We start from the raw sequence: 25,264 nt of genomic DNA, 5'->3' as shown, positions 1-25,264 counted from the left end.
TGATAACTTATTGCGTTCTTGTTTGAACATACAAGTTTTAAAAACTTCGATAGGTTGACAACTTCATCATTTAACCGATAGTGAAGAAACAAGCACAAACGAGAAAGTAAAACAATGAGAGAGTTTCGTAATAAATAATAAAATGTCATCAATGGTATTTCGAATCTGAAAAATTAGGGATAGCTTTATAATACCAACTAGATTATATAGGATATTGTTCCGAGTTTTCATCCGTCACGAGGTCTACGATTGCAAAGGATAAAGTTAAACTGGCAGCAAAGTCAATTTAGTCCTTTCTTTCAATGCTATTTTGTTGTTGTTTTTTCAAAGCTGAGGAATAGCCTTTGATCATGTGATTACTGGTCGATAGCGAAGAAACAAAACCAAAGTGTTGCTCTCGCAACACTTTAGTCGGCGAAGCTAGACAAAGGTTGCCGCAACACTTCACGTTGCCCAGGCAACGTAGGTCTAGTTTTTGTTAACTGTGTGGGCTAGAAAAGAACGGAAGGGACATGGATCTTGGGGAGGAGAGCCATCTTTTGTGGATGAAGACTGGGTTCGTTTTGGAATCAGGATCAAAAAGAGGGATGTAACAGGGTCTGAGCAAAAAGGAGGAGAAAAGACAATTTATTGGAATATAATTAATTTGGCAGGGATATACAGCGGAATGTAGACACTCTGAAAATGCCTGTTGCTTGGCGATTGTCATGGTGGGAATGGTGATTCACGTCCGTCGAGGAGCCGTTGGTTTGTGGGAGAGTAGGGGAGGGTATAGGGCCGCGTTATGTAATTGGGGAAGGGATAAGGCTTCTGTATGAGGAATATAACACGGGGATATTTTTTGGCAAAATAGGAGAAGGAGGAATGGGTACTGACGTTTCTGAGAGGCTGAGTATAGTATAAGAACGAGGAGGATATTTCTTTTTCATGCGTTTAGAATGGGAGCAGATTAAAAGAAGAGGTGTAATTGGTAATCAGGAAGGGTTTCCTAATGGTTGAACAGTGCTCAACGAACTTTATTGGGGCATTTTTGCCTGGGTGTGGTGCACTAGAAAATGGGGGCTAAAGACGGAGGAGTTACTCTCACAGTTTTTATCTTTAACAGACTGGTGCAATTTTCTCCCTAGGGGTGGATAAAAGGAATGGGGAACCTTAACATGACCCTTAGTGCAACCAAAACAATGACTACCAAACAAAATCTTATTTGCACATCAGCGAATGTGAGACAAAAGAACTTTCTTATTCGTCAGATTATTCACTTCACTACTTTCAAAACAATTTGCGATATCTGGAATAGGGTTAACGAGGTCCCTACAATAATTAGTAGAAATATAATTTTTCAGAGATGAGACAAGATCAGAGGGATTAGCCAGGTCATGAATAACTGATGAGTGTTCGATCTTTAAACTTGACAGATCCAGTCACTCACGAACATTAATTTTTGCTCACTTTTTAGTTCCTGCAATTGGAAAACATTCTTAGTCTGCATTCATGGTAGACTAGTCGTTGTCTAAACATGACCATTTCTTGTTATTTTTTATACCAAGATGTTAACAGCCCGGAAAATAAATCTCAAGGTTTTCACAAGTTGGATGCTAGATGAGAACTTTGAAATGAGAACTTTGGTGTGTTGCATCAATAGGTTTTATATTAAAAATAATTAGTATCGACGGAGAGATCTTTGTTTTTCATGAAAATTTAAAAGAGTAGATTTTAAGTTAAATTCTTAATATCACACTTGCAGTATTTGTTAATGTAAAATATACGGAAATTTTTGTGGTGGAAGTTTCTCGGGGAGAGAGGGTGGAGATTGACATCCCACTGAGAGAATTTTAAACGGGGAGGAAATTTTCCGATGTTAGTTTTCTAAGGCAAATTTTGCATAGGGAAAGGATTGTAAGCTAAATAATCTGACCATGTTTTACATATAGTGTTTGTTAAATGAAATAATATGGAAATTTGTCCAAGGGAAACATTCAATAGGGGGAATTTTCTAGAGAAAGGAGGGAAATCTTGCTACTTTCAGAAAAGAAAAATTGATTTTCTTTTATTTAAAAGTAAGATCAAAAAGTTTTACAGAATTAGTTCGGAATTAAACATTTGCTCAATTTTCCAAATACGATATTTCCTTAATATGTATTTTATTTCAATATAGTGCAGACAATAGATTTTTTAAATAAAAACATTGTTTCCTCTTCAAATAATTTCATGATAAGATATTTGGGATCTACAATAGCTTAAATACACGAGACATTTCGCCTTACTTGGTAATTGTTATTGGTTTGTTCTTCGTCATGCTGGAGCCTGTTTGAGAGTTTTGTTTTTGTAAAGTGTTTGTTGTGTTTTTCTTTATATGTTTTGTTTAGACTATTTATTTTGTTTTTATTGCATTTATATTTACTCCCATATTTGAAGCAAAAATGGTCGGATTTTTGCCATTATTCGTGTGTCAAAAGCTATTTTTTTATTTTTCACAGTCTTACATCATTAGCATACTTAGAAGTCAGATCTGGTAATGACCTTCCATAGCAACAAGATTACCTAAAACGTATTTTATAATACGAACAGAATTTTAATAAATCAAAAAGTGACAAGTCTGAAGCCCCTTTTTCTTATGACACACTTGGGTAAAGTAAACCGGCCAACTTTTGTCCCCAATGAATCCATTATTATGGCATTTTTTAGAGGGAACTTATGGTTATTCAAGTCCCACATCCAAGAACCCCCAATGCCCATCCCCAACTTCTGCCTCCCTTTTTTTAATTTACAATTATTTTTTAACTTTTTTATTTTATTTTATTTTAACTTAGACATTTCTTCAACTTTTTGGAGGGACTTAGAAACTTTTTGGACTTTTTTTCTCATTTCTTAAAATGACATTGTATATAATTATAAAATAAATTTACTTGTGATTTTTTGAAATACAAAATGAAGATGCTATACATATGGTAGTCATGATTTCCCTCCAGGAAAATATCGTTTGTAGTGATATTGTTTCATTTTGTTTCTTTCAAAAATTCTACCTTTTTTGGGGGGAACTTTTAGATTTGTTCAACAGCTTGTACATAGCACCTAAAAGGAATAAGTGCTATGTCAAGAGAAAACATAATGAACTATACTATGGAATGGCTACAAATGATTTATTTTTTTTTTGTTATGGTGATATTCTAGATGCCAATATTTCAATAAAAATATTTCATTGCCAAACTTTGTTATGTTTCCATTATTTTTAGGGTACGATTGCGATTCTTTTATTTAGTTAGAGGTATAAGTATTAATGTTTTTCAAAAGTAAGATGCAGGTGAATGACAATTTTTAAAAAGTAAAAGGTTTGTTTTTCCAAAGTCAGATACAGTTGAACGACATTTTTCCAAAGACAGTACAAGAGACGTCATGTTTTCAAAAAGTTGAAAAACAAATATAATTTCAACAGGACACTCAAATGTCAGACATTTGAATGGGATTCTCAAAAGGTAGAGATACGTCTTCAGTTTTTTAACAGTCAGAAATACATCGATGAGAATTTTCTTTGAAATAAGGAACGTAAACACCAGATTCTTTTTTTTAGTTTGAGGCATATGAATTGAGGTTTAACAAAATTAGAGGTAAGTGAATGAGTTTTTATCAAGTCATAAAAAACAGACAGGATTTTCAAGATTTTTTTACCAAAGTCACAGAAACAAGAACATGAATTTTTGCAAAGTCAGAAACATGTGAGCCAGATTTTCTTTTAAGTTGAAAAGCATACAAAAAGAATTTCTTTAGTATACAGTGAATGACATTTGAATGGAATTTTCAAGAGTAGATTCGCATCAGCAAGATTTTTCAACAATCAAAAGCACATGAATTGGCCGTTTTGGGGCAGAGAAGTGCAAAAAGGATTTTTTTAACAGTTTGAGACATATGAATTTAGAATTATCGTGATTCATAGGCAGATGAACGGGAATTTTATCAAAAGTTGAACAAATAAAGAGAATTTTCAGGGTTTTAACAATGTCAGGGGAACAAGAGTTGGAATTTGTTCATAAGTTAAAAGAAACAGAATTTTTTTGAAATTCAAACGCACCTGAGTGATGTTTTTTTAAGATGCAATGAGACATAAGTAGGAGTAGTAAAACGGCCAATTCATGTGCTTTTGATTGTTGAAAAATCTATTCTGCCTATTCTGCCTCACCTAGATCACCCAATAAATTTAATATATTTTCAGCCCCATTTATATCTTTTTTTACATCAAATATTGCACATTTTGAACATTTCCATCCATACATTCAACATGAAAATAGGTCTTTGAAAATTAAATTTGGTCAAACTTTTATACTTTTCATAATGTGAATAAGGGTTGTAGACCCCACCTTGATCAACCCATCACTTTACACCATTTTTAATTGAGTTCAGATCATTTTCAATGAACGTTTCCGACATTTTTACAATTTCCCTTCATGAGCATTAAGATCAAAACAGGGCTTGTGAAATAGAAATTTGATTAATTTGTGAAATAAGAGTTTAACTATCTTCAGTTTTCCCTATTTTAGCAATAAAATGTAATGATTTAATATGCTGTGGATGGTTTGATATCAATGTCTAAATAAGTTACATTAGCTTTTTTCTTTCAATAACCTATAAAATTACACCTTTATCTAATTTTTTATATTTGTTTTCAATATCATCTGCTTTGGAATCAAAACGCTTAGGTGCAAATAGAATCACCATTACACCTTTAAAATCAATGGTGATAGCGAGTTTCTTTCCATATCTAGTAAGACATTTCATTTCTGCGATCACGTATTCCATTGCAATGTCTAAATCTTCTTTCCTAATATTTCGGTTATATTTATTTTCCATTTTCATTTCAAAAAAATTTTCTCCATTTATTAGTTGCTAATTCTATTAAACAAATCTTTAAATCGAAAATAATTTTTGTTTTAATTACCTCTGGCTTTCTTCCCAAGAATCTTTTATTCGTAATTCTGGGAAGATATTTAAACACGCGTCAGAACTCTGTAATTGAAAAACAATAGTATTACATGAAATCTGCTTACAGGCCAGCATGGCCGAGTTGGTAGAGCAATTGACTGATCCTCTGTCGCGATCCAACAGTTACATTCTCACTTGTACCTTGTGTAGCAGCTGATAGTGTCAATGAGCTAGGGCCAGGGGAATCAGATTAAGGAGTAAGAATCAGAGGAGCTTTTCTCCCAACAAAAACCCTGCGGGGTTTGCCTCAGAATCAGAACAGCTTGGGAAAGGGTTTTCGCAAAAAATTATCTTATTTTAGTGTTAGTTCATGTATATTCTATTAATGTGTCTACTGAAAATCGTAAAGAATTTACTTAAATAAATAAAAAATAGTAAAAATAGATAACAGCCTGGGGACTCTTATCCATTTTTTTTACCATACCTAATAATTCATCTGTTTATATTTTTTTTTCTATTATAGCTAACAAAGAAGTACAAAGTAGAAACAATAGGGAAAATCTTTTCAAGACAGTGGAAATCAATTCTGTGAATATTTTGGCCCTATGTCCAAGGGCCGTCTTCAGCACAATACGAGTACAAGAGAGAAAATATGTATATAAATAAACTTACATTAAATTGTGAGAAAAAAAAGAAAACAGCCCTAGCATCCTTACTGAAAGTAAGGATGCTAGGGCTGTTTTTTTTTTAGTTTTTAGAAAACATTATTTAGTTTTAGTTCTCACAATTTAATGTAAGTTTATTTATATATACATATTTTCTCTCTTGTTCTCGTATTGTGCTGAAGACGCCCCTTGGACACAGGGCCGAAATATTCACAGAATTGATTTCCTCTGTCTTGAACAGATTTTCCCTATTGTTTTTACTTTGTACTTGTTTGTTATGGAAAGGCAGTTTGGTCTTCGTCACTATTTTTATTATGGCTAAATTATGTATAGTTTTTCCTTTATCTACGTGTTGGGTTTTTATCAATAAAATTAATTCATAAATTTGAAGCAAAACAGTAACCAGCTTCTGTATTAGAACTCGATTACAGAAGCTGGTTTCACAAGCACTAATTTGTAAGGAATTTTTAGCTGTTAAAAAAAAACTTATAGGCATTAACGGCTTATTTAGTTGCATTGTATATGAGTAACATGTCGCGTGTACAGCTTTAGGAAAAGTTTTTTATTTAATTCTTGAACTTTGCATAATTAACGCAATATTTATAATCCTCTAATTTAACTTGCTTCATATATTTTTCACGAGGAAAAACTGCAATATTTTGCGTAATTCAGTTACTCGTTTAGTCATTTCGTCAGTAACCAATTCACCGGATTTATACATGGCAAGCAATTCAAAATAGAATTAATAAACCGTTTCTTACTCAGCCTTTTTTCTGCTATTCTTAGACATTTTTTCAGGTATTTCAATCATAACTGTAAGACTTAAGGAAATCAGGGATAACGTAGCAAAAGCAGATAAACCTGAAACGCTAAAGATAAATTTGGATGCTAGGAAAGAATTATTAATATTTACATAATATATAAAACTTCCACAAAAACAAATAATCTCTTTTCTAGTTCAGCTCCATTTATATTTGAAAATAAAATTTATATACAATTCTGTGGATCTATTCCATTAAATCTTCTTTCTATATAATCAACATACAAATGAACACAATTCAATTCGTTAAAATTCTGGACTTGAGTAGATATTTTCTATTCAAATTTGGCAATTTTGTTTTTCTTAAAACATCTGTTTACTACTTTTTGAAGAGGGCATAAATAATTTGTGTATTCAATAAGGTTAGCCTTCTTATTGATTTCAGATTTATCCACAAGAGATAAGTTAATCTTGTATGGTATTGAAAAAGTTTGTTTGTAGAATAAGTCAAAATCGCATCATTTATTTTCATTTTTATATTTTTCAATCTTAGTCACCGTTTTTTTTATGAAGTAATAATTTAAAAAGTTCTATTTCAGTCATTTTTGTATCCGTTACTCGCACTTTAAATTTTTGTTTTGCATCGGAACACATTTTAATTTTTGTTTTTGAAATTCTGATAAGTGAATTGTATATTCTTCCATTTATTACAGAATTATTTTTACAAATAAAATTCCTAGGTAAAGATTTTTGTAATGCTGTTTTCAAAAAACTTAATAGGCTTGATTTTTACTTTAATGTTCCTTTCATTCTCTTTTAAAATGCTTCATCAGGATCCTTTTCAAGTATATTTATTAAACATTTTTGAAATTTTCTAAGCGTTCAGATAACTGCATAAAGCCCTTCGAGTATTCCAATAAATTTGAAAAATTAACAGCATCTGCACTATCTTTTGGATTTACAACATTTCTAATTCTTCTATTTTCTTATTAACATCTTCCTTTGTTACTTTGAAGGTAATTTTTACTAATAGTCGCTTATGTTCAACTCTTAACGTATGAAAACAAAGAAAGGAAATGATGAATTCCATTAGATATGCCGATAATTTGTCTTAAATTAGACTGGGCGAAACTTGGCTATAAATAAAAACACGGGAGATATTTCCTTAAGCCCAATTTATAACAATTTGTTTTTGTTTTGTTTGTTGTTTCTTTGTTCAAACAACAAATAATTTATTAGTTGTTTGATTCAGTGTCTGTTTTTTTCTCGTACAGTTCACTTAAGAAGGTTAGAGTTTGTTGTTGCTTCTTCTTTGTTTCTTTTTTTTCTTTTTCCTCTTTCTTATTTTTTGAGCACTGAGGACGAATTGGCGGAGGCCCTTGTCGAAATATTTGCTTGTTTTTCATATTTTGCTACTAGCTGATAAAATCCTCGTTTTTCACCTATTTGATGTTTCTCTTTTCATTATAATTTCCATTCTTCGTTTTCATACGTCTTGCATAGCCAGTATGGTCTCAGAACGTATTTATTTTAAACTCTAGTCAATATATATTGCCAGGGGATTGATAAATTCGAAAAAATCTATTAATATTCTCACTTAAATACTGACTTGTAAGAATTTGTTTATAAACAAACTTCGCCCTTGAAATTGTTTGAAATAATTTTCACATTTTACAAATTCATAGCATTTTTCTCTGATTTTGGATCACCTAGATTAGTTATTCATTTCAATTTTAAATCAAGATTACCATCATCATCCAGTAATCTGCTGTCATTATATGTATGCTTCCGATTTATTTCCTAAGGTTCCAAACTTGTTCATCTAGTAAACACAAATTTTATTTAGCGAATATTCAAGTTCTTCCTGTACTTGAAAGTTTCATCATTTGTTTTCAAATCAGTTTGTAAAAATCCATGTTTCTTTGTTTCTTAAATATGGTAGTTGATAATTTTTTTCTTTTTTCAAGTCAGATCCATGATTTTGTATGATTCTATCAATTTTTCCTTGTCCATAAAAACACAATTTTTTAATGGACCAGGAAGAACGCAACACTTAGTAAAGAGTTATTATACGACATTAAACACCAATAGGAATAGATGCTTATGATCAAGGCTAGGCAGTAATTTTGATCTATCTTAGCCACCTACCTAGGCACAAGTATAAAACAAATTGAGATCCATTTTGAAGTATAAGTCCAAATTTCCATTTTATTTGCCACTCTCCCTGCGTACTATCCACACTATAATTTCCAAATATCTGTTGTAATGGAAAATATGTACAAGCATAAAATCCATTTGTAAGTACAAGTCTAACTTTCTATTATATTTACCGTTCTCCTTACGAACTAACCACTATAAATGGTTCATTATGATACATAATAAAATTTGCTATTTTGATGAAAATTTCCATTATAAAGGAAAGTCTGTTTTCCATTATAAAAAGAATTTCAATTATAAAAGAAAATTTTCCAGGATAGTGGAAAAATTTTAAGTTACTATTATTTTTTAACAGTATATCCTTTATTTTCTTATGTTTTAAAGCATGAATCAAACATTTATCGAAGAGGATCTACTGCTGATATAGAAAAAAAACTTTTATTAGATCAAGTACCTGCTAATCCATATAATATTTACTGCGTTATATTTTCCGAGAGAAAAGTAATCATGGATGTCATTGATAGTAAATCATATATTTATATATAAATTATTTTCGATTTAGAAATTTTCTTTAATAAAATTATTTACTAATAAATGGAGAAAACTTTAAGCGAAATGGAAATAGAAAATAAATATAATCGAACTAGTAGGAAAGAAGACTTAGTCATTGAAATGGGATACACGATTACGGGAACTAAATGTGTTACAACTAAATATGGAAAGAAACTCGTTATTATTATTGATTTGAAAGGTGAAATGGGAGGCCTATTTGCACCTAAGTCTTTTGATGCCAAATCAGCTTATCTTGAAAAAATTAGATAAAGATACGATTTCAAAGGTTAATGAAAGAAAAAAAGATAATATAAAGTATTTATATATTGATATAGAACTATCCACTAAATATTCAATTATTACATTTTATCACTAGTATATAAAATGGAATAGAATTAAACTCTCATTTCACAAATTAAACAAATTCGTATTTCACAAGACCCTTTTTTATCTCAAGGATTATGATAAAAAATTATAAAAATGTTAAAATTCTTCATTTAAAAGGGTCTATTGTCAACTCTATTGAAAATGGGTAAATTGCTGGGATGATGTAAGTGGGATCTAGATAACTTTTTCACATAATGAAAAGTATGATGAGACCAAATTTGATTTCCAGGGACCTGTTTCCATTTTGAATGTAGGGATGTTACAGGTTTAAAATTAGCAATAATTGATTTAAAATATAAAATGGACTGAAAATGATGTAAATTGAAGGGGCGATCCATGTGGAGAAGAATTTGCAATTACTCTACTGCTAGCAGGGTTTTTTCAAGAGACAGAAAGTGAATTACAGCTTTTTCAAGAGTCACAGAAAGGTGAACATAAATTTTTCAACAGTCGGAGGGATATGAATGGGAATTTATCAGAAATAAATGGTTTTTTTTGTAAGAGGTATATGAGTTGAGGTTTTTAAAAAGTCAGAGGCGGGTGAATGGGAATTCCTTAAAATTCAAACAGTAGTCAGATTTTTAGCATAGTCAGTGAAACAAGAACTGTAATTTTTCCAAAAGTAAGAAGCAGGTGGAAGGGAACTTGTCAAAGTTCACAAGAATAAATAGGATTTTCGAGGTTTTGTACCAAATTCAGAGAAGAAAAAACAGAATCTTTTTCAAAAGTCAAAAACACGTGAACCTGATTTTTTTGAAAAACCTTGAAAACCCACGGAAAGGATTTCTTCAGAAAACTCGAAAAGTGAAGGATATTTTAATGGGTTTTTCAGGTTAATGTGTCAGAGACACATCAACAAGATTTTAACCATTCGAACACACGTGAATTGGATTTTCTCCAGACAGTGATGTACGAACCAGACTTTTTAAAGTTAGAGTCATACGAATTAGGATTTACCGGGATTAGGAATTAGGCAGATGAACGTGACTTCTATCAAAAGCTGGAAACATAAACAGAATTTTCGTCGTTTTTAATAATGTCAGAGAAACATTCATAAGTTAAACAAAACATACAAAACAAAATTTTTTCAAAAGTAAAAGGCACATGAATGATGCCTAAGAATACCTGGTAAAAAATCTGGTTAACACACATCTGACATTACAGAAAATTTTCATTGAGGTGGATCCGATTGTTGAAAAATCTTGTTGACGCATCTTAATTGGTATGCTTCTATCAACAGAGAAAAAACAAATCTGACTCGCAAATTTGAGTCTAAAGAAAAGAAAATTCAAGTGTGTTCTATTGTTGAAAAATCTTGTTTATGCTTTTCTAGCTTTTGAAAATCACATTCAAATTTCATTCAATTTTGAGCGTCCCGACGAAACTTCGCTAATGTGTGTTTTTCAACTTTTCGAAACAAAATTGGATTTACATGTTTCTGACTTTGAAAAAAAAAATGTATATTCTTATTCCTCTACCTTTCGTATAAAACCTCTACCTTTCGTATAAAACCATTGAAAATATTGTTTATGTGTCTGACTTTTGAAAAATTAGGATTCACCTGACTTTTGAAATACCTCAGTTCATATTGCTTTAACAAAAAATAGAAAACTGGTTCAAGAGTTTCTGACTTTGAATAAAAGTCTCATTTATGTGTATTCGATTTTTGAAAAATATTGTTGACTCATCTCTAGATTTAGAGAATCCCATTTACATGTCTTTGCTTATTGACTCTCCTAAAGAAATTATGTTTGCATTAGTCAAGCTTTAGAAAAAATAGGTTTTGCATGTCTCTCTTTTTTGAAAAATGTTGTTTACCTATCACTGACCTTGGAAAAATAAAGCAGAAAATTCCATTCATGTGCCTCTCTTGACAAAAATGAATCCAATTCCCGCGTTTTTGTTTATAAAATAATCCCATATGTATCCCTCCAACTGCTGACAAATTATGTTGAAGTGTCTCCAGCTTTTGACAATCCCATTCACGTGTCTCTGACTTCTGAAAAAAAAATCCAATTCACTCGTTTGTTTTTTTCTTAAATATACCATTTGAATCTTTCCGTCGGTTGAAAAATTATGTTGATGTGTCTCCAGCACTTGAAAATACTTTGAATCATGATAAATTCTAACTCATATGTTTCTAAATCTTAGAAAAAATATGATTTGCACATCTCTGTCGGAGAAAAGTCATCTCAAGCGTGTCCCATTGTTGAAAATCTTTTTGATGTGTCTCTATTTGCACTTTTCAACTTTTTGAAAAGAAAAAAGAATCTGATTCATTTGTTTCTAACTTCTAAAACAATTCCTGTCTTTGTTTCTTTGACTTTGGTAAAAACCCTTGAAAATCCTTTTTATGTGTTTGACTTTAGACAAATTCCATCCGCATGGCTTTGACTTTTGAAAAACCTCAATTCATATTGACCTGTAACAAGCAAAGTTTCTTGGGCCGAATAATTTTTTTAAGTTTGTAAAAGTGTTTTAGTAATAATAAAATGATTGAATGATTGATATGCCTCTAAACAAAAATATATATACATTTCTGACTTTTGGAAAAAATTTCCTTTTATATATCTTTGGTTGTTGAAAAATGCGTGTTCACATGTCTCTGACTCTTGAAAAGACTACAATTGATGTGTGTTTATCTCTTAAAAAAAACGCTCATGCCTCATTGCCTCTTGAAAAAAGCATCGTTTATATGGCTTTGATTTTTGAAAAAAAATTCTTTACTGTATGTTTCTTGTAACTTATCAATTAATTCCCGTTTTTAATTCTCTGACCTTGGTAAAAACCCTAGAAATTGTGTTTCTGTGACCATCTATAACTATATTGGAAAACATGGTTCACTTTTCTCTTGACCTAAAAAAAACTAATGTCTCACTGCATTTTGGAAAAAACATCATTCATGGGCCTTTAACTTTTGAAAAAAAAATCTGTTTTGAATGTGTTTTTTAACTTATGAATTAATTCTCATTCTTTTTTGTCTGGCATTGGCAAAAACCTGAAGATTCTGCCTACATGTTCAACTTTTGATAATATTGTGGTTCATCTACCTCCGAATCATGACAAATCCCAACCCATATACTTCTAACTCTTAAAAAAACAAATCCAGTTTCCACATCTCTATGTGGAGAAAAGCCATTTCATTGTTGAGTCCAATTGTTGAAAAATTTGGTTGATGCTTCTCTAGCTTTTCAAAGAACCATTCAAACTTCATTCACTTTAGAGTGTCTTGAAGAAATTCTTTTTGTGTTTTTCTGCTTTTTGAAAAGAAATCTGGCTTATGTTTCTGACTTTTGAAAAATTATTCATATTCTTTATTCTCTGACTTTGGTGAATACTCTTGAAAATTCTGTTTATGTTTCTGAATTTGAAGAATTCCCATTCACCTGCCTCTGGCTTTTGAAAAACTTCAATTCATATGCCTCTAACTTAAAAACATGCACATTTCTGGCTTTTAGAAAAAAAATGTCAATCATATCGCAATGGCTGTTTAAAAATTTATGTTCTCGTTTCTCTGCATCTTGAAAAACCTTCAATTCACTTGTCTGTGTATCTTGAAAAAATTCTACTTATGTCTCACTGTGTTTTGAAAAACAAACATTATTTGCGTGCCTTTGACTTTTGAAAAAAAATCTGTTTTGAATGTGTTTTTCAACCTATGAATTAATTCTCGTTCTTTTTTTCTGGCATTGGCAAAAACCTGAAGATTCTGCTTACATGTCCAACTTTTGATAATATTCTGGTTCATCTACCTTCGAATCATGACAAATCCTCAGGTTCGTGTGTTATGTGGTGTAGGTTTTAAAGACTCGGTACAAAAGAGGTATATAGAATGCAAAATCTTGCCTTTAGCAGGACTTTTTATTTTTTATCGAAGCCTGTTTATATATAAATATTTTCAAAATTGTTTACCAACATGTTTTAAAAGTATGTTTGAATTAGGAAGTGATATTCATACACATTCTACGAGACAGTCCGATATAATTCGTCGTCCGCTTGCTATTACCCGTAGATCTCAATTTTCTATTCGGCATCTAGGACCCCATGCATGGAATTGTTTACCTACGACTTTGAGAAACATGGATAGTTTTTTTGAATTTCGGCGGGAATTAAAGCTATTTTGCCTTAATATTTATGGTTTTGAGTTGAGTGGACCTCAAGTGGAGCCAAGACGTTGGTTTTGATTTTGGCGATACTGGTAAAGTGGTTTTGGTTTCTTTTTGTTTTGTCTCTTTTGAAGTGTAAATCCGTTTCGATTGAAATGCAGGGTAATTGATTTTTTCTTCTTCTTTCTTTCTTTTTTCTTTTCCTTTTCTTTTCTTTTTATTTTTTCTTCTTTTTCGTATTGTTTTATTTGTATGTGTATTGGGGTTGTAAGCCCAAACAAGCTTTGCTTCGGGCCATTTGCTTGTTTTGTTTTGTTATTTATATTAATAAACCCATCTTTCTCTCTCATATACTTCTAACTCTTAAGAAAACAAATCCAGTTTCTACATCTCTATGTGGAGAAAAGCCAGTTCATTGTTGAGTCCAATTGTTGAAAAATTTGGTTGATGCTTTTTTAGCTTTTCAAAGAACCATTCAAACTTCATTCACTTTAGAGTGTCTTGAAGAAATTCTTTTTATGTTTTTCTGCCTTTTGAAAAAAATCTGGCTTATGTTTCTGACTTTTGAAAAATTATTCATATTCTTTATTCTCTGACTTCGGTGAAAACTCTTGAAAATTCTGTATGTTTCTGAATTTTGAAGAATTCCGATTCACCTCCCTTTGGCTTTTGAAAAACTTCAATTCATATGCTTCTAACTTAAAAACATGCACATTTCTGGCTTTTGGGAAAAAAATGTCAATCATATCCCAATGGCTGTTGAAAAATTTATCTTCTCGTTTCTCTGCCTCTTGAAAAACCTTCATTTCACTTGTATGTTTATCTTGAAAAAATTCTACTTATGTCTCACTGTATTTTAAAAAAACATTATTTGCGTGCCTTTGGTTGTGAAAAAAATTCTTATTTGAATGTTTCTTTTAATATATGAATTAATTCCCGTTCTTGTTTCTCTGAAAACTAAATAATCCTGAAAACTCTGTTTATGTCTCCGACTTTTGATCAAATTCCCGATCATCTGCCTCTGAGTCATGATGAATCCCGATTCATTTGCCTTTTATTCTTAAAAAAACGGGTTCGCAAGTCACTGTCCGGAGAAAGGCTTATTCACGTGAGCCCGATTATTGACCCATTCAAATTCAATTCATTTTGAGCGCATGGAAGAAATTGTTCGTTTTTTTCAACTTTTGGAGCAAAATAAAGCTGGTTAGCCTGTTCCTGACCTTAGAAAAAATTTTCTGTTCTGAATTTGGTAAGAAAAAGCCTTTGAAAATCCTGTTTATGTGTCTGACTTAAGAAAATTATCACTCAAATGCCTTTGACTTTTGAATAAAATTGTTGTTCTTGTTTCTCTGAATTTGGTAAAAAAAAAACCCTGGAAAATCCTGTTTATATGCCTGACTTAAGAAAAATTTCCATTTAAATGCTCCTGACTTTTGAAAAACCTTATTTCAAATGGCTCTAACTGAAAAAATGTACATTTCTGACTTTTCAAAAATTCCCTTTTTATCTATCTCCGACAGTTGAAAAAATCATATTCACGTGTCACTGACTGTTGTAAAACCTGCAATTCACTTGTCTCTATCTCTTAAAAAAACTTTAATGACTCACTGCATCTTGAAAAAAAAGAATTATTCATGTGGCTTTGACTTTGGAAAAAAAAAACGTTTTTTGCTTGTTTCTTTTAGATTATGAAATAGTTCCCGTTCTTATTTCTCTGACATTGGTAAAAACCCCGAAAATTCTTTTTATGTGACCATATATAACTATATCGGAAAATATGGTTCCTTTATCAATTCTCTGGAAAAAAAACAACTCATGTCTCACTGCATCTTGGAAAAAAACATCATTCATGGGCCTTTGACTTTTGAAAAAAAAAATAATGCTTTGGATGTGTTTTTAACTTATGAATTAATTCTCGTTCTTGTTTTTCTGGCATTGGTAAAAACTTGAAGATTCTGTTTACGTGTCCAACTTTCGATAAAATTCCTGTTCATCTACTTCCGATTCATGATAAATCCCAATTCATATGCTCCTAACTCTTAAGAAAATAAATCTGGTTCGCACAACTTTGTCGGGAGGAAATCCTATTCACGTGTGTCCAATTGTTGAAAAATCTTGTTGATGCGTCTCTTGCTTTTGAAAATCCCATTCAAATGTCATTTACATTTGGGTTTCCTGAAGAAATTCTTTTTGTCTTTTTCAACTTTTTGAAAAAAATCTGGTTCACATGTTGCTGACTTTTTGAAAAATAATTCCTATTCTTTCTTTTCTGACTTTCCTAAAAACCCTCTAAATTTCTGTTTATGTGTTTGAATTTTTAAAAATTCCCATATACCTGCTTCTGATATTTGAAAAACTTCAACTTACATGCCTTTAACTAAAAACCCGCATAATTCTGAAAAATTTCCAGTCATATCTCTAACTGTAAAAAAATTCATGTTGAAAAATTACCACTTTTACATAGAACAAACTCAGCTACCTGGTAGATTCCAAGCCTTTTAATTGGTGACTGATTATCAAAAAAAAAAAGCACTTTGCATAGAACAAACTTAGCTACTTGGTAAATTCCAAATCTTTTAATTGGTGACGGAGTACCAAAATTAATGAAAAGCACTTTTGCATAGAACAAACTCAGCTACCTGGTAAATATTAAATCTTTTAATTCGTGACGGAGTATCAAAAATTAATAAAAAAATATTTCTGCAAAGAACAAACTCATTTACTTGGTAAATTCCATTTATTTTAATTAGTGACTGAGTATCAAAAATTAATAAAACGCTTTTGCATAGAAAAAATTCAGCTAGTAGGTAAACTCCAAGTCGTTCGATTGGTGACTATATATCAAAAATTAACAAAAAAGCACTTTTCATAAAACAAACTCAGCTATTTGGTTAATTTCAAGTCTTTTAAATGGCATATGAGTATAATAATAAATAGATAATGACTTTTACATAGAAATTTACATGTATCATTATATAATATGTGGAAGTAGTAAGGGGCCTTATTAGACCCTTCTGTTCACTAGGATTTGACCAACGCGTCACGAGGGTTTCTTGAAGAGTTTTGAAATTGTTTCGTAGTAAAAAAAATAAAAAATCGGCATCAGCTAAAGCGTGCCGCTGAAGAAAGGTCAGTGCGCCACGACATACCACCATTTTTCTAAAAATCAACTTTTCACAGCCGAAAAGAAAACCTGTCTTGTGTCTACGAAGCAGACTCCTTATGCAAGAAAAAATCCTTACTAAAAAGTTCCCAGTTTGAAGATCTTCCGTTCACGTACTATGGGTTTTATTTGGTCACTACGAAATAAATCTTTTCTTGAAGAAATCAAAGAAAAGTGAATTTCTTAGCAAAAGGAATCCCGCAACACAACGCTTTGGGTGCGTAGGTTTACTTGTCCAATGGGATTTTTACTAATCGAGGTTTAACCCCTAAAAGATATTAACAAATACTTGTCTGGCCACGTGTCACTTAAAACGGCTGGATTAATTGCAAGAATAAGAACATTGGTCACGTGTAGGGTGTGTTCCAGGGACTTACTGTAGTAACCGAATGGTTACTATTTCCGTTCCTAGCGGGAAAATGGTTACTGCCCAACCCGCTGGGAACGAGAATAGTTACTGAAGGCAGTAACCGCAGTAAGTGATTTTCTTACTGTGCTCAAAATAATGGTTAGCGCAGTAAGTACATAATTCACCTTCTTCAACAAAAATCTCATTCAACAAAAAATAAATATGGACAAGAATGAAGTAATGGAATATCAAGTTATTTGCTTGGAAGAAGGTGGGACGGTGATTTAGCAAAAGAAAGAGGGATCTGAGCCAGGTTAGTAAATCACCATATTTTGGTATCAACATTAAAGGACACCCTGAGAAGTAGGCTATCTATTAGCAAGTAGGTTAAATCAATGAAAAACTTATTATTTAATTTAAAGATTTCCATGTTTTCTGGCATATCCAGGCATAATTATTACCTTAAATTGCCATTTGGAATCATTCTAAGGATTGACTTCTTCCAGGTAATATTGAGGCTCCATTAAATTGCCACATGGGAGCATTCTAAGCATTGACTCATTTTAGGCTCTGTAAACAGGCCTAGGTGAAGTATTACAGATAAGTTGAGGATTTATGGGCTGCCAAATCATCATTCTGAGACTGTCTTTAATCCTATTGAAGAAGTAGGCTAGGGTAGACTATTCAGAGTCTATTCCAAAGGATGGTAATTTTATCCAGTAAAATTCTAGTTGATTGACTTCTTGCTATCATTGAAAGGGGTTAGGTTAGGAAAATGAAACTTTCAGGGATAGGTCTACAGGCTAAAGTATGTCCTGGGAAGGTATTTCAAAGTACACATCTCTACTCAGTCTTGCTCTAGAGGGCCCTGATCTTTGATGACCTTCAAAAATATATATAGCTGAAGTTACATGTTTCCCATTGATTCTGCCAATCTATCCCTCAACCTTTAACTCCCTGTTAATTGAAGCAACTGTGACAAAGCAAGAATGGGGGAAAAGGTAACAGGTGACAGAATGCTTTGGAACTACATAATTTTGGCTATATATTTGCACATTAGGCAGGTTGGAGGTAAATTATAGTATAGAGATGCATGCTTTTCCTTTTGGTATGTAGGCTAAGTAGAAGGTCACTTGTACCTGATGCTGTCCGTGTTGTTTTTAGTTGGATAGGAAACATCCAAAGAAAGTTCCCTTTGAAAAGGAAAGGTGAGAATGCCCAAAAGTGAGATTGAATTTGTCAAAGCTTGGAAGTTTGCCCCTTCAGTCTGTTTAAAGGAAAATGGATTCATAATTGAAGCTTTGTTCATTTCAATCCTAAGGGTGACCTATATTTGTGACAATTCATTAAATGGATGTAAAGGGATACTTTTGTTTATTCATTTGTCTTCTTTGTTTTCTAATAGTTTTTTTAATCTTTAAATTGATATCCATTTCTTACAAATTTTAATTGAAACCAGAGGTTCATTTGCAAGTTTTCATCTACTTTGTAATCCCTGGTCTCACAATTACATTTAAATTTACTGAAGCAAGGAAACATAGAGCTCCTATCTATTTAAAGAAAATCAATGGATCTAAGTAGGTTTTATTGTATTTAAGCCCTAGGGCCATGGCATTTAAAAACAAATTAAAGAAGATTAACTTTAAAATACTTGACATTAAATAAGCATAATAGTCACAAAGAAAAACAAATAACAAAATTATACTTCTGTGTTCAGTTGCCAGCCTGAGCAACTGTCATAAATTTTTTTAATCTTGCAGAACATTCACCCCAATTTCATTCACAAGCTATCTCTCATGACCCACACTCTTGTCCATACATCCACATTTCAGGGAAATAGAAGGACCATCAAACTGGTATTCTTCATTTCTACTTATATTTAATGGGTTTGAAAGAAAGTTTCTATGGCTAAGTCAGTAGGCCAGTAAAGGACCTGGTGGTCCTTTAGCCAGGTAGTGCAATAGGAAGCTAGGGACCAGCCAGCCTATGCTCTTGCATGCCCTTCCTTCTTACTGTCCCTAGATTTCCATCTGTACTCATTTAAAGTTAGGCCAATTCTAGCTGAGGTTAGTCATATCACCAACCCCTATCCAAAACCAAATAAACTGACAATGCCAGGAATTAAACCTGTACCCCATGGACAAAGCATTCCAACCCAGAGCGCCTACCACTTAGCAAGGAACACAAATTTGACCAGAGAACAATAATTATTTGAAAAAAAGTAGAATATTGAAAAAAAAACTTGCTATAGTTGTCCCACTACTATCCTGTAAATGCTATAGGCCCATTTTATTTAGACAAATCAATTTAAGACAGGTATCAACAAAACTCCATCAGGGATTGTATTTGCTTAAGATACAATCAAGCTATGTGAATGCTTAGTTTTGTGATATTCTAGTCTTGAAATAATAAAAAAAGAGAAAATGTATATGTTCTATTTATCTTTCACCAGCTCATTTGAGCAAAATCATTTGTGACAGCCAAATGCCCATGGTTGGCTTAGAACCTCTCTAAATGCTCTGAAACAGAAGGAATAAAAAAATTATACTAATCAGCATTAAACTGTCCCTTAAATTTAAACACGGGCATTTAATTCAAAAATGACGCTACTGCTAGTCAGCTTACTGTGCCGTTCCCACTGGCTCTACTGCAGTTAGAAATGGGCAGTTACCGCGCAGTAACTGCATTTACTGAAAAACCATCAGCTGGAACACACCCGTAATTATTGCTTTAATGCTATGTGAAGTTCTGACAAGGAAGAGCCTGGGACTTCAGGCCTGTTTCTAATTTTACAGGCAAATACACCTTCAGCAATTATTTCAGAGCTGGGTAGCCTAATACAGTTTGTGTGGCCAGAAGTTTAATTGTAAGATTTCAAATTGTGGTTGTCATTTACCTTTTTAAGTCATTCCATTCAAGATGCTTTGGATATTTTTTATTGTGATAAACTGTCTTAATGCTCTGAAAAGGGAAAACTATTTCAATTGCATAGGATAGGAAAATTTTGGTAGGCTAATTAATTCAAAGTCCTAAATTAGCCAGGGAAGTGGTTTTCTTTTACTAAAAAATTACCACGTTCTTTGAACTCCAATTATATAGCCCTGTTTTTGGCCCCCTTGAACCAGTATCCAGTTCCTGATTGTCATTTACACTAAATTTCACTTTTTCTGTTACCTATATATGTTTGCACCAGTTTTACCATTGGGTAAAACTGGTACAAACAGTATTACTGGCTTTCATATAAAGTGAATATACCATTTGATGCCTTTTTTAATTCTGTTTACAAATATAATAATCGCTTCTACCGCAAATTCCGATTTAAGCACTTTTTGACCTCTTAAAAATGACCTATAGCCTATATGGGGTCATTACAAATCTGTAATAGTTCAGAAACAAATTTGGGCTATATATTTGCACATCAGGGGACTGGGGGTAAAGTATAGCATATATTAAATATGTAAACTAACCATCGCTGGAATTTTTTTTATGTGTGTGCTGTTGCACTGGTGATTTCTCTTCTCATTAAAATTTGATGTGCATATGCCTCGTTTACACGGAGAGGAAAACTTGACGGGAATCCTGTCTCGGAGACAGGATTTATGTTTACACACAGATGGAAAAGTGGGAAAAGATTCTTGTCCTTTTGGCAGAAAATTTAAAAATTTTGTAAGCATGGATGAAACCAACAGGAATATTATGATAGCAGCCACAGCATCATTATTGATTGCTGCTGCTTTTAAAAGCACCGAAGAAAAAAAAAGAGACAGAGAAGAAAGAGGAGATTCTGGGTCAGGCCATCTTTTCAGGTAAAGTTAGGATTTTGCAGTCATTTGACCATCTCACCTACACTGCAGGCAGGCTACAGGACGGCTATAGCCAGGTTACAGCTCCTGTTGCAGGCAAGGCCAGCAGACTTGTCTTATAATTATTGGTTGGGATTTTCAGGCATAGATTTCAAAAATAAGAATTTGTAGGCTACAAATAAGCTTATATAAAATAAGAATTATAAGCTGACAAATAGAATTCTAGCCACGCAAAAGTAAGCTTTGATTTTGTTTTTTTGTATTAGGGCTATTTGGATAAATGTTGGGTTATATCCTGCAATTTGATTCACATAGGCCTTACAACAGCAAGTCAAGAGTTTTAATTTTGGCATGAACCTTTACACTGAGGCTTCAAGACTTGTATTGATGCTTGGAAATCTTTGTTTCATCCTTTTGATGCTCTAGGTTTGATCTTAGCTAGGTAATTTGGGGCCAGAGATAAAACCTTGATGAAGCAAGACCCTAATGGTCACAAAATATTGTTAATTCAATTACTATTTTTACTAGATGCTTCAAGATGTGTTCTTCATCAGAACTCTTTACATTTCAGCCTTACCCTATAGGGCAATGGATTATTTTTCAGGTCAAACTCTAGTTTGGCTACTTTTTGCTACCTTGGAAATGGGTTAGGTCAGGAAAATGGAACTTTCAGTAATGACTCCAGGGCAAAAAATATGTAAAACTCTAGTTTAGCTACTTTTCACTATCTTGGAAAGGGAATAGGTTAGAATAATAGAACTCAGTAATTAATCCAGGGCCAAAAACATATTCTGGGAAGGTACTGCCAAGCTTCTATGTTAACCCTTTTCTGATTTCTAAGTCTTAGAAAATTGCTTACTCAACAGGTCTATACCTAATCTATTGAAATTTTGACAAAACAAGTTTTACCTTAATTTTATATTATCAGTTTCTTTATACTGGCTTTAGGTCTTAAAATGCAATTCCTTTTATTTGAGTAGCATTTTCAGCCATATCAATGTTTTTTTTTTTTTAATTCAGGAAGTGTATTTGCATATCTTTAAAACCTTATAAAGTGGGATTGAGGAAAGCTGTGAAACTGAAACCAGTTTCTTTGTATTTCATGTAAGCAGACCTTCTCAGGACATACTTTTAGCCTTTAGACCCATCCCTGAAAGTTTTTTCTAATCTAACCCCCTGGTGCTCTGTTACGCATTGTATAAATTGTGAAGAAATGCCTGGCCTCTTATTTAACAGAATTGGCTAAAAGTCTTAGAAGTATCTTATATCAAAATACATCTGATACAGTTTAATTTTTTTTAGAGATGACAAAGAACAGCATTAAAGCTGAGTATTTGCTTTGCAAGACATGTGTCCCTTCTGTTGTAAAGCATTTTAGATAGATCCTAACCATGGGCGTATTGCTGTTGCAAATGGTTTTGCTTAATTGAGTGTTTGGAAAACAAATAGCAAATGTAAATTTGTTTTTTTATTATTATTTTAAGACAAGAATATCTCAAAGCTAAGCATTCACCATGCTAGTTTGCATCTTAAGTAAATGCAATCCCTGCTGGAGCTTTCTAAAATATAGTGTGTATAAAAGATTAGTGAAAATGGCTGTAAATCCATCTTGGCTTTTTTTCAATATTTTCTTTTTTTAAATAGTTGTTTTACTCTGGTCATAATGGTGTTCCTGGCTAAGTGGAAAGCACTCCCAGTTATAAATCCTTTGTCCATGGGGTACAGGTTTGATTCCTGGTATTGCCAGTTTATTTGTTTTGAATGGGGGTCAGTGATGTTACTCAGTAATCTCAGACAGATTTAAACCAGCTCTAAATGGGCAAATGGAGAAATATGGGAAAGATAAGCAGGGAGGGTGTGCAAAAGCACAGGATTTCTGGCCCCCAGCCCTTCATTGCAACTCTTGGCCAAAGGGTCACAAAGTGGAAATTAGCACTGCCAGTTTAGCCTTGACATGTCAGTGCTGCCATACTTACTTACTTGCATATTGGTGTTGAGTTTGCACACATTTTATCTCATTGATATCCAAAATCATTTAGACAATCAGCTAGCAGTCTCAAAGCACAATTAATTTTGAGTAGTTTTTCAGGCCTAGCTGACTTTCCCTTTATAGCAAATGTTTATTGTTGTGTATAATGTAGATATTTTAAAATAATTGATCATTAAGAAGTCCCTTTTAGTTTTATCAAGTATTTTGGGTAATAAATGAGTGTTGTCGCTTTTATCTCTTTAGAAACTGTCAAATCTCATTGCTCTCTAGTTTCTCAAGGCCCTCTAGTTTGAATTGAGGGCACTTGGTTGATAATTTTTGTGTTTCCCATTTTCCCAACATAATTTTTGCATTGTGTTACTGCGTGTCCAGAAGGCAATCTCGCCAGCCTTTTTTAATGGTTAGTCTGGCAAATAGCTGATTTTATTTTTGTGATCTTAGTAGTGACAACCAGCTTTGTCATATTAACCATCAGTGTAGGCAATGCAGTAATGTTGCCTCACAAAAAGATGGTATTAGGCTATACATTAATGTTTTTTTGTTGTTTTTTAGATGCAAGAGAAGCATGGCATGTATGAGGCATTAACAAAAGAGATGGAAGCTTCCGACGATGAGCTCTTCTTTCAGACTTACAGAATGTCAAAAGAGCATATGGACTTTATTGCGTCATGTGTCAGTTCACTAATAGAGAAAAATGACACTGTTACGAGGCCTGCTATTGTTGCCGAGTGTAGACTGGCAATGACTCTCAGGTAACAATTTCTGACTTTGACAAAGTTTTATCAATAATAAAAATTTTCAGAGCTATTTCAAGTGTGTTTGCAGCTATTATAGGTGTAAACACCTAAGTTTGATTATGATTCTGGTTCTTAGATGATCTCCTGTAAGCGTGCTTAGTACTGCCACTTTGTTAATATTTGTACCGCCATGTCTCCCATTCTGTAACGTTTGAGGGTTAAAAAAAAATTATAGTTTGTAAAAAAACTCAAATTAGACGGCTAGCAAGTTCTTGTCTAATAAACCTTACTTACTACTTACTTAACTTCCTCGAGCTTGGGTGTATTTAATAATTACACTTTTGTGTAGCTTGTTCATAGCAGATTCCTCATTTATTTGGATAAGCCTATATTTTGTAAGAATTGACATTATTTCTCACTAGTTGTCAGTACATTCTGCAGGTTTGGAACGTTTTCAGTTGAGGAAGTTAGGCTTTTCATATAGAATTTCCTTGATACAAGGTTTTTGAAAGCTGAAATGCTGCAGCAAATGTTACTTTAATCATAGCTTTCAAGTACCATTTTGTAGTAGCCTAGGCCTGCTCCACTCTAGAGAATTAAGTTCTGGGTCTAATTTTCTTTTTTTTTTTAGATTCTTGGCTAGTGGAGATTCAATGTTCAGCTTATCAATAGCCTCCAGAGTCTCGAGAGCTGCACTTAGTGGCATTATTATGGAGACTTGTCAGGCATTGTGGACTGTCCTTCAGCCTCTTTACATGAAGCCTCCAACTGAAGAAGATCTCAAGCTGGTTTCAAGGGAGTTCAATGATCTGTGGCAGTTTCCAAACTGCATAGGGGCAGTTGATGGAAAGCATTGTAGGATTCATAAGCCCCCCAATTCTGGCTCTGATTACCACAACTTTTACGACTTTGAAAGCATAGTGCTTATGGCTGTCGTCGATGCGCGATACCGCTTCTTATACATAGACGTTGGTGCAAAAGGTAAAGAAAACGACAGTACTGTTTTCAAAAGGTCTAGCTTTGGAAAGGCCCTGGAAGTGAACAGGCTTCCAGTACCAGGTGATAAAGAGTTGCCGAATACCTCCTGCCCTTTGCCGCACGTCTTTATTGGCGACGAGGCATTCCCGTTGAAGACGAATTTCTTGAAACCATTTTCACGATATGGTGACCTAACCACAGACAAAAAAATCTTCAATTACAGACTGTCTAGAGCCCGTCGTGTCGTGGAAAACACTTTTGGAATCCTCGCCTCTCGATTTCAGGTGCTTAAAAGTACCAAGATGGGCAAACTCGACACCATCGATCACATTGTGAAGGCCGTGTGCGTTCTTCATAATTTCCTAATGGTGACGAATGCTCAGAATGGAAACAGTTATGTCACACCTGTCTTGGTTGACCGTGAAGCAAATGGACAGATAATTCCAGGTTCGTGGCGGCGACAGAGCATACCTGTATTGCCAAGTGGTAACATTTCTGGAAACTTTTCAGGCAGAGATGCATTGAAAATTCGTGAGGCTTTTAAAGACTATTTTTGTGGAGTTGGTAGAGTGCCATGGCAAGACGAGGCTATTCTACGTGGAAATTTCTGATTATTTTTCTTTAGTGGATGAATCGCTTATTCATGTTTTAGTGTATGTTTGTGCCAATTTTTTAAGATTTACAATTATTTGTCCTGGTTAAA

At 33.0% G+C, this 25,264-nt stretch overlaps 1 protein-coding gene and 1 long non-coding RNA gene across 6 annotated transcripts in view; one reads left to right on the top strand and one right to left on the bottom strand.

Annotated features, from left to right (window-relative positions):
• LOC136029594 (uncharacterized) overlaps positions 1-17,073 on the bottom strand; it is a 22,365-nt gene extending 5,292 nt beyond the window's left edge. The window contains exons 1-3 of one of the 2 annotated variants that reach the window (XR_010618085.1): positions 16,994-17,073; positions 11,265-11,434; positions 951-1,459 (exon numbers count right to left, since the gene is read on the bottom strand). This is a non-coding gene — a long non-coding RNA (uncharacterized LOC136029594). Of the gene's footprint in view, positions 1-950; positions 1,460-11,264; positions 11,435-16,993 lie in introns of those variants that run through there. The other variant, XR_010618086.1, reaches the window with a different exon arrangement.
• Positions 16,864-25,264, top strand: LOC136029592 (uncharacterized). Of its 4 annotated transcripts, none has more exons than XM_065708094.1 (3): positions 16,864-16,921; positions 23,399-23,598; positions 24,215-25,264. In XM_065708094.1, exons 2-3 carry the CDS (start codon positions 23,399-23,401, stop codon positions 25,170-25,172), a joined length of 1,158 nt encoding a protein of 385 aa, XP_065564166.1. In that variant the 5' UTR covers positions 16,864-16,921; the 3' UTR covers positions 25,173-25,264. The 4 variants fall into 4 exon arrangements, with proteins under 4 accessions (XP_065564166.1, XP_065564165.1, XP_065564164.1 ...); XM_065708093.1 differs by lacking the exon at positions 16,864-16,921 and adding an exon at positions 17,262-17,366; XM_065708092.1 differs by lacking the exon at positions 16,864-16,921 and adding an exon at positions 19,728-19,919.

Source organism: Artemia franciscana, chromosome 7, assembly GCF_032884065.1.
Source record: "Artemia franciscana chromosome 7, ASM3288406v1, whole genome shotgun sequence".
Lineage (NCBI taxonomy): Eukaryota > Metazoa > Arthropoda > Branchiopoda > Anostraca > Artemiidae > Artemia > Artemia franciscana.
Note: the sequence above shows the minus strand (reverse complement) of the source record. Positions and strands in the feature narration are given on the sequence as shown.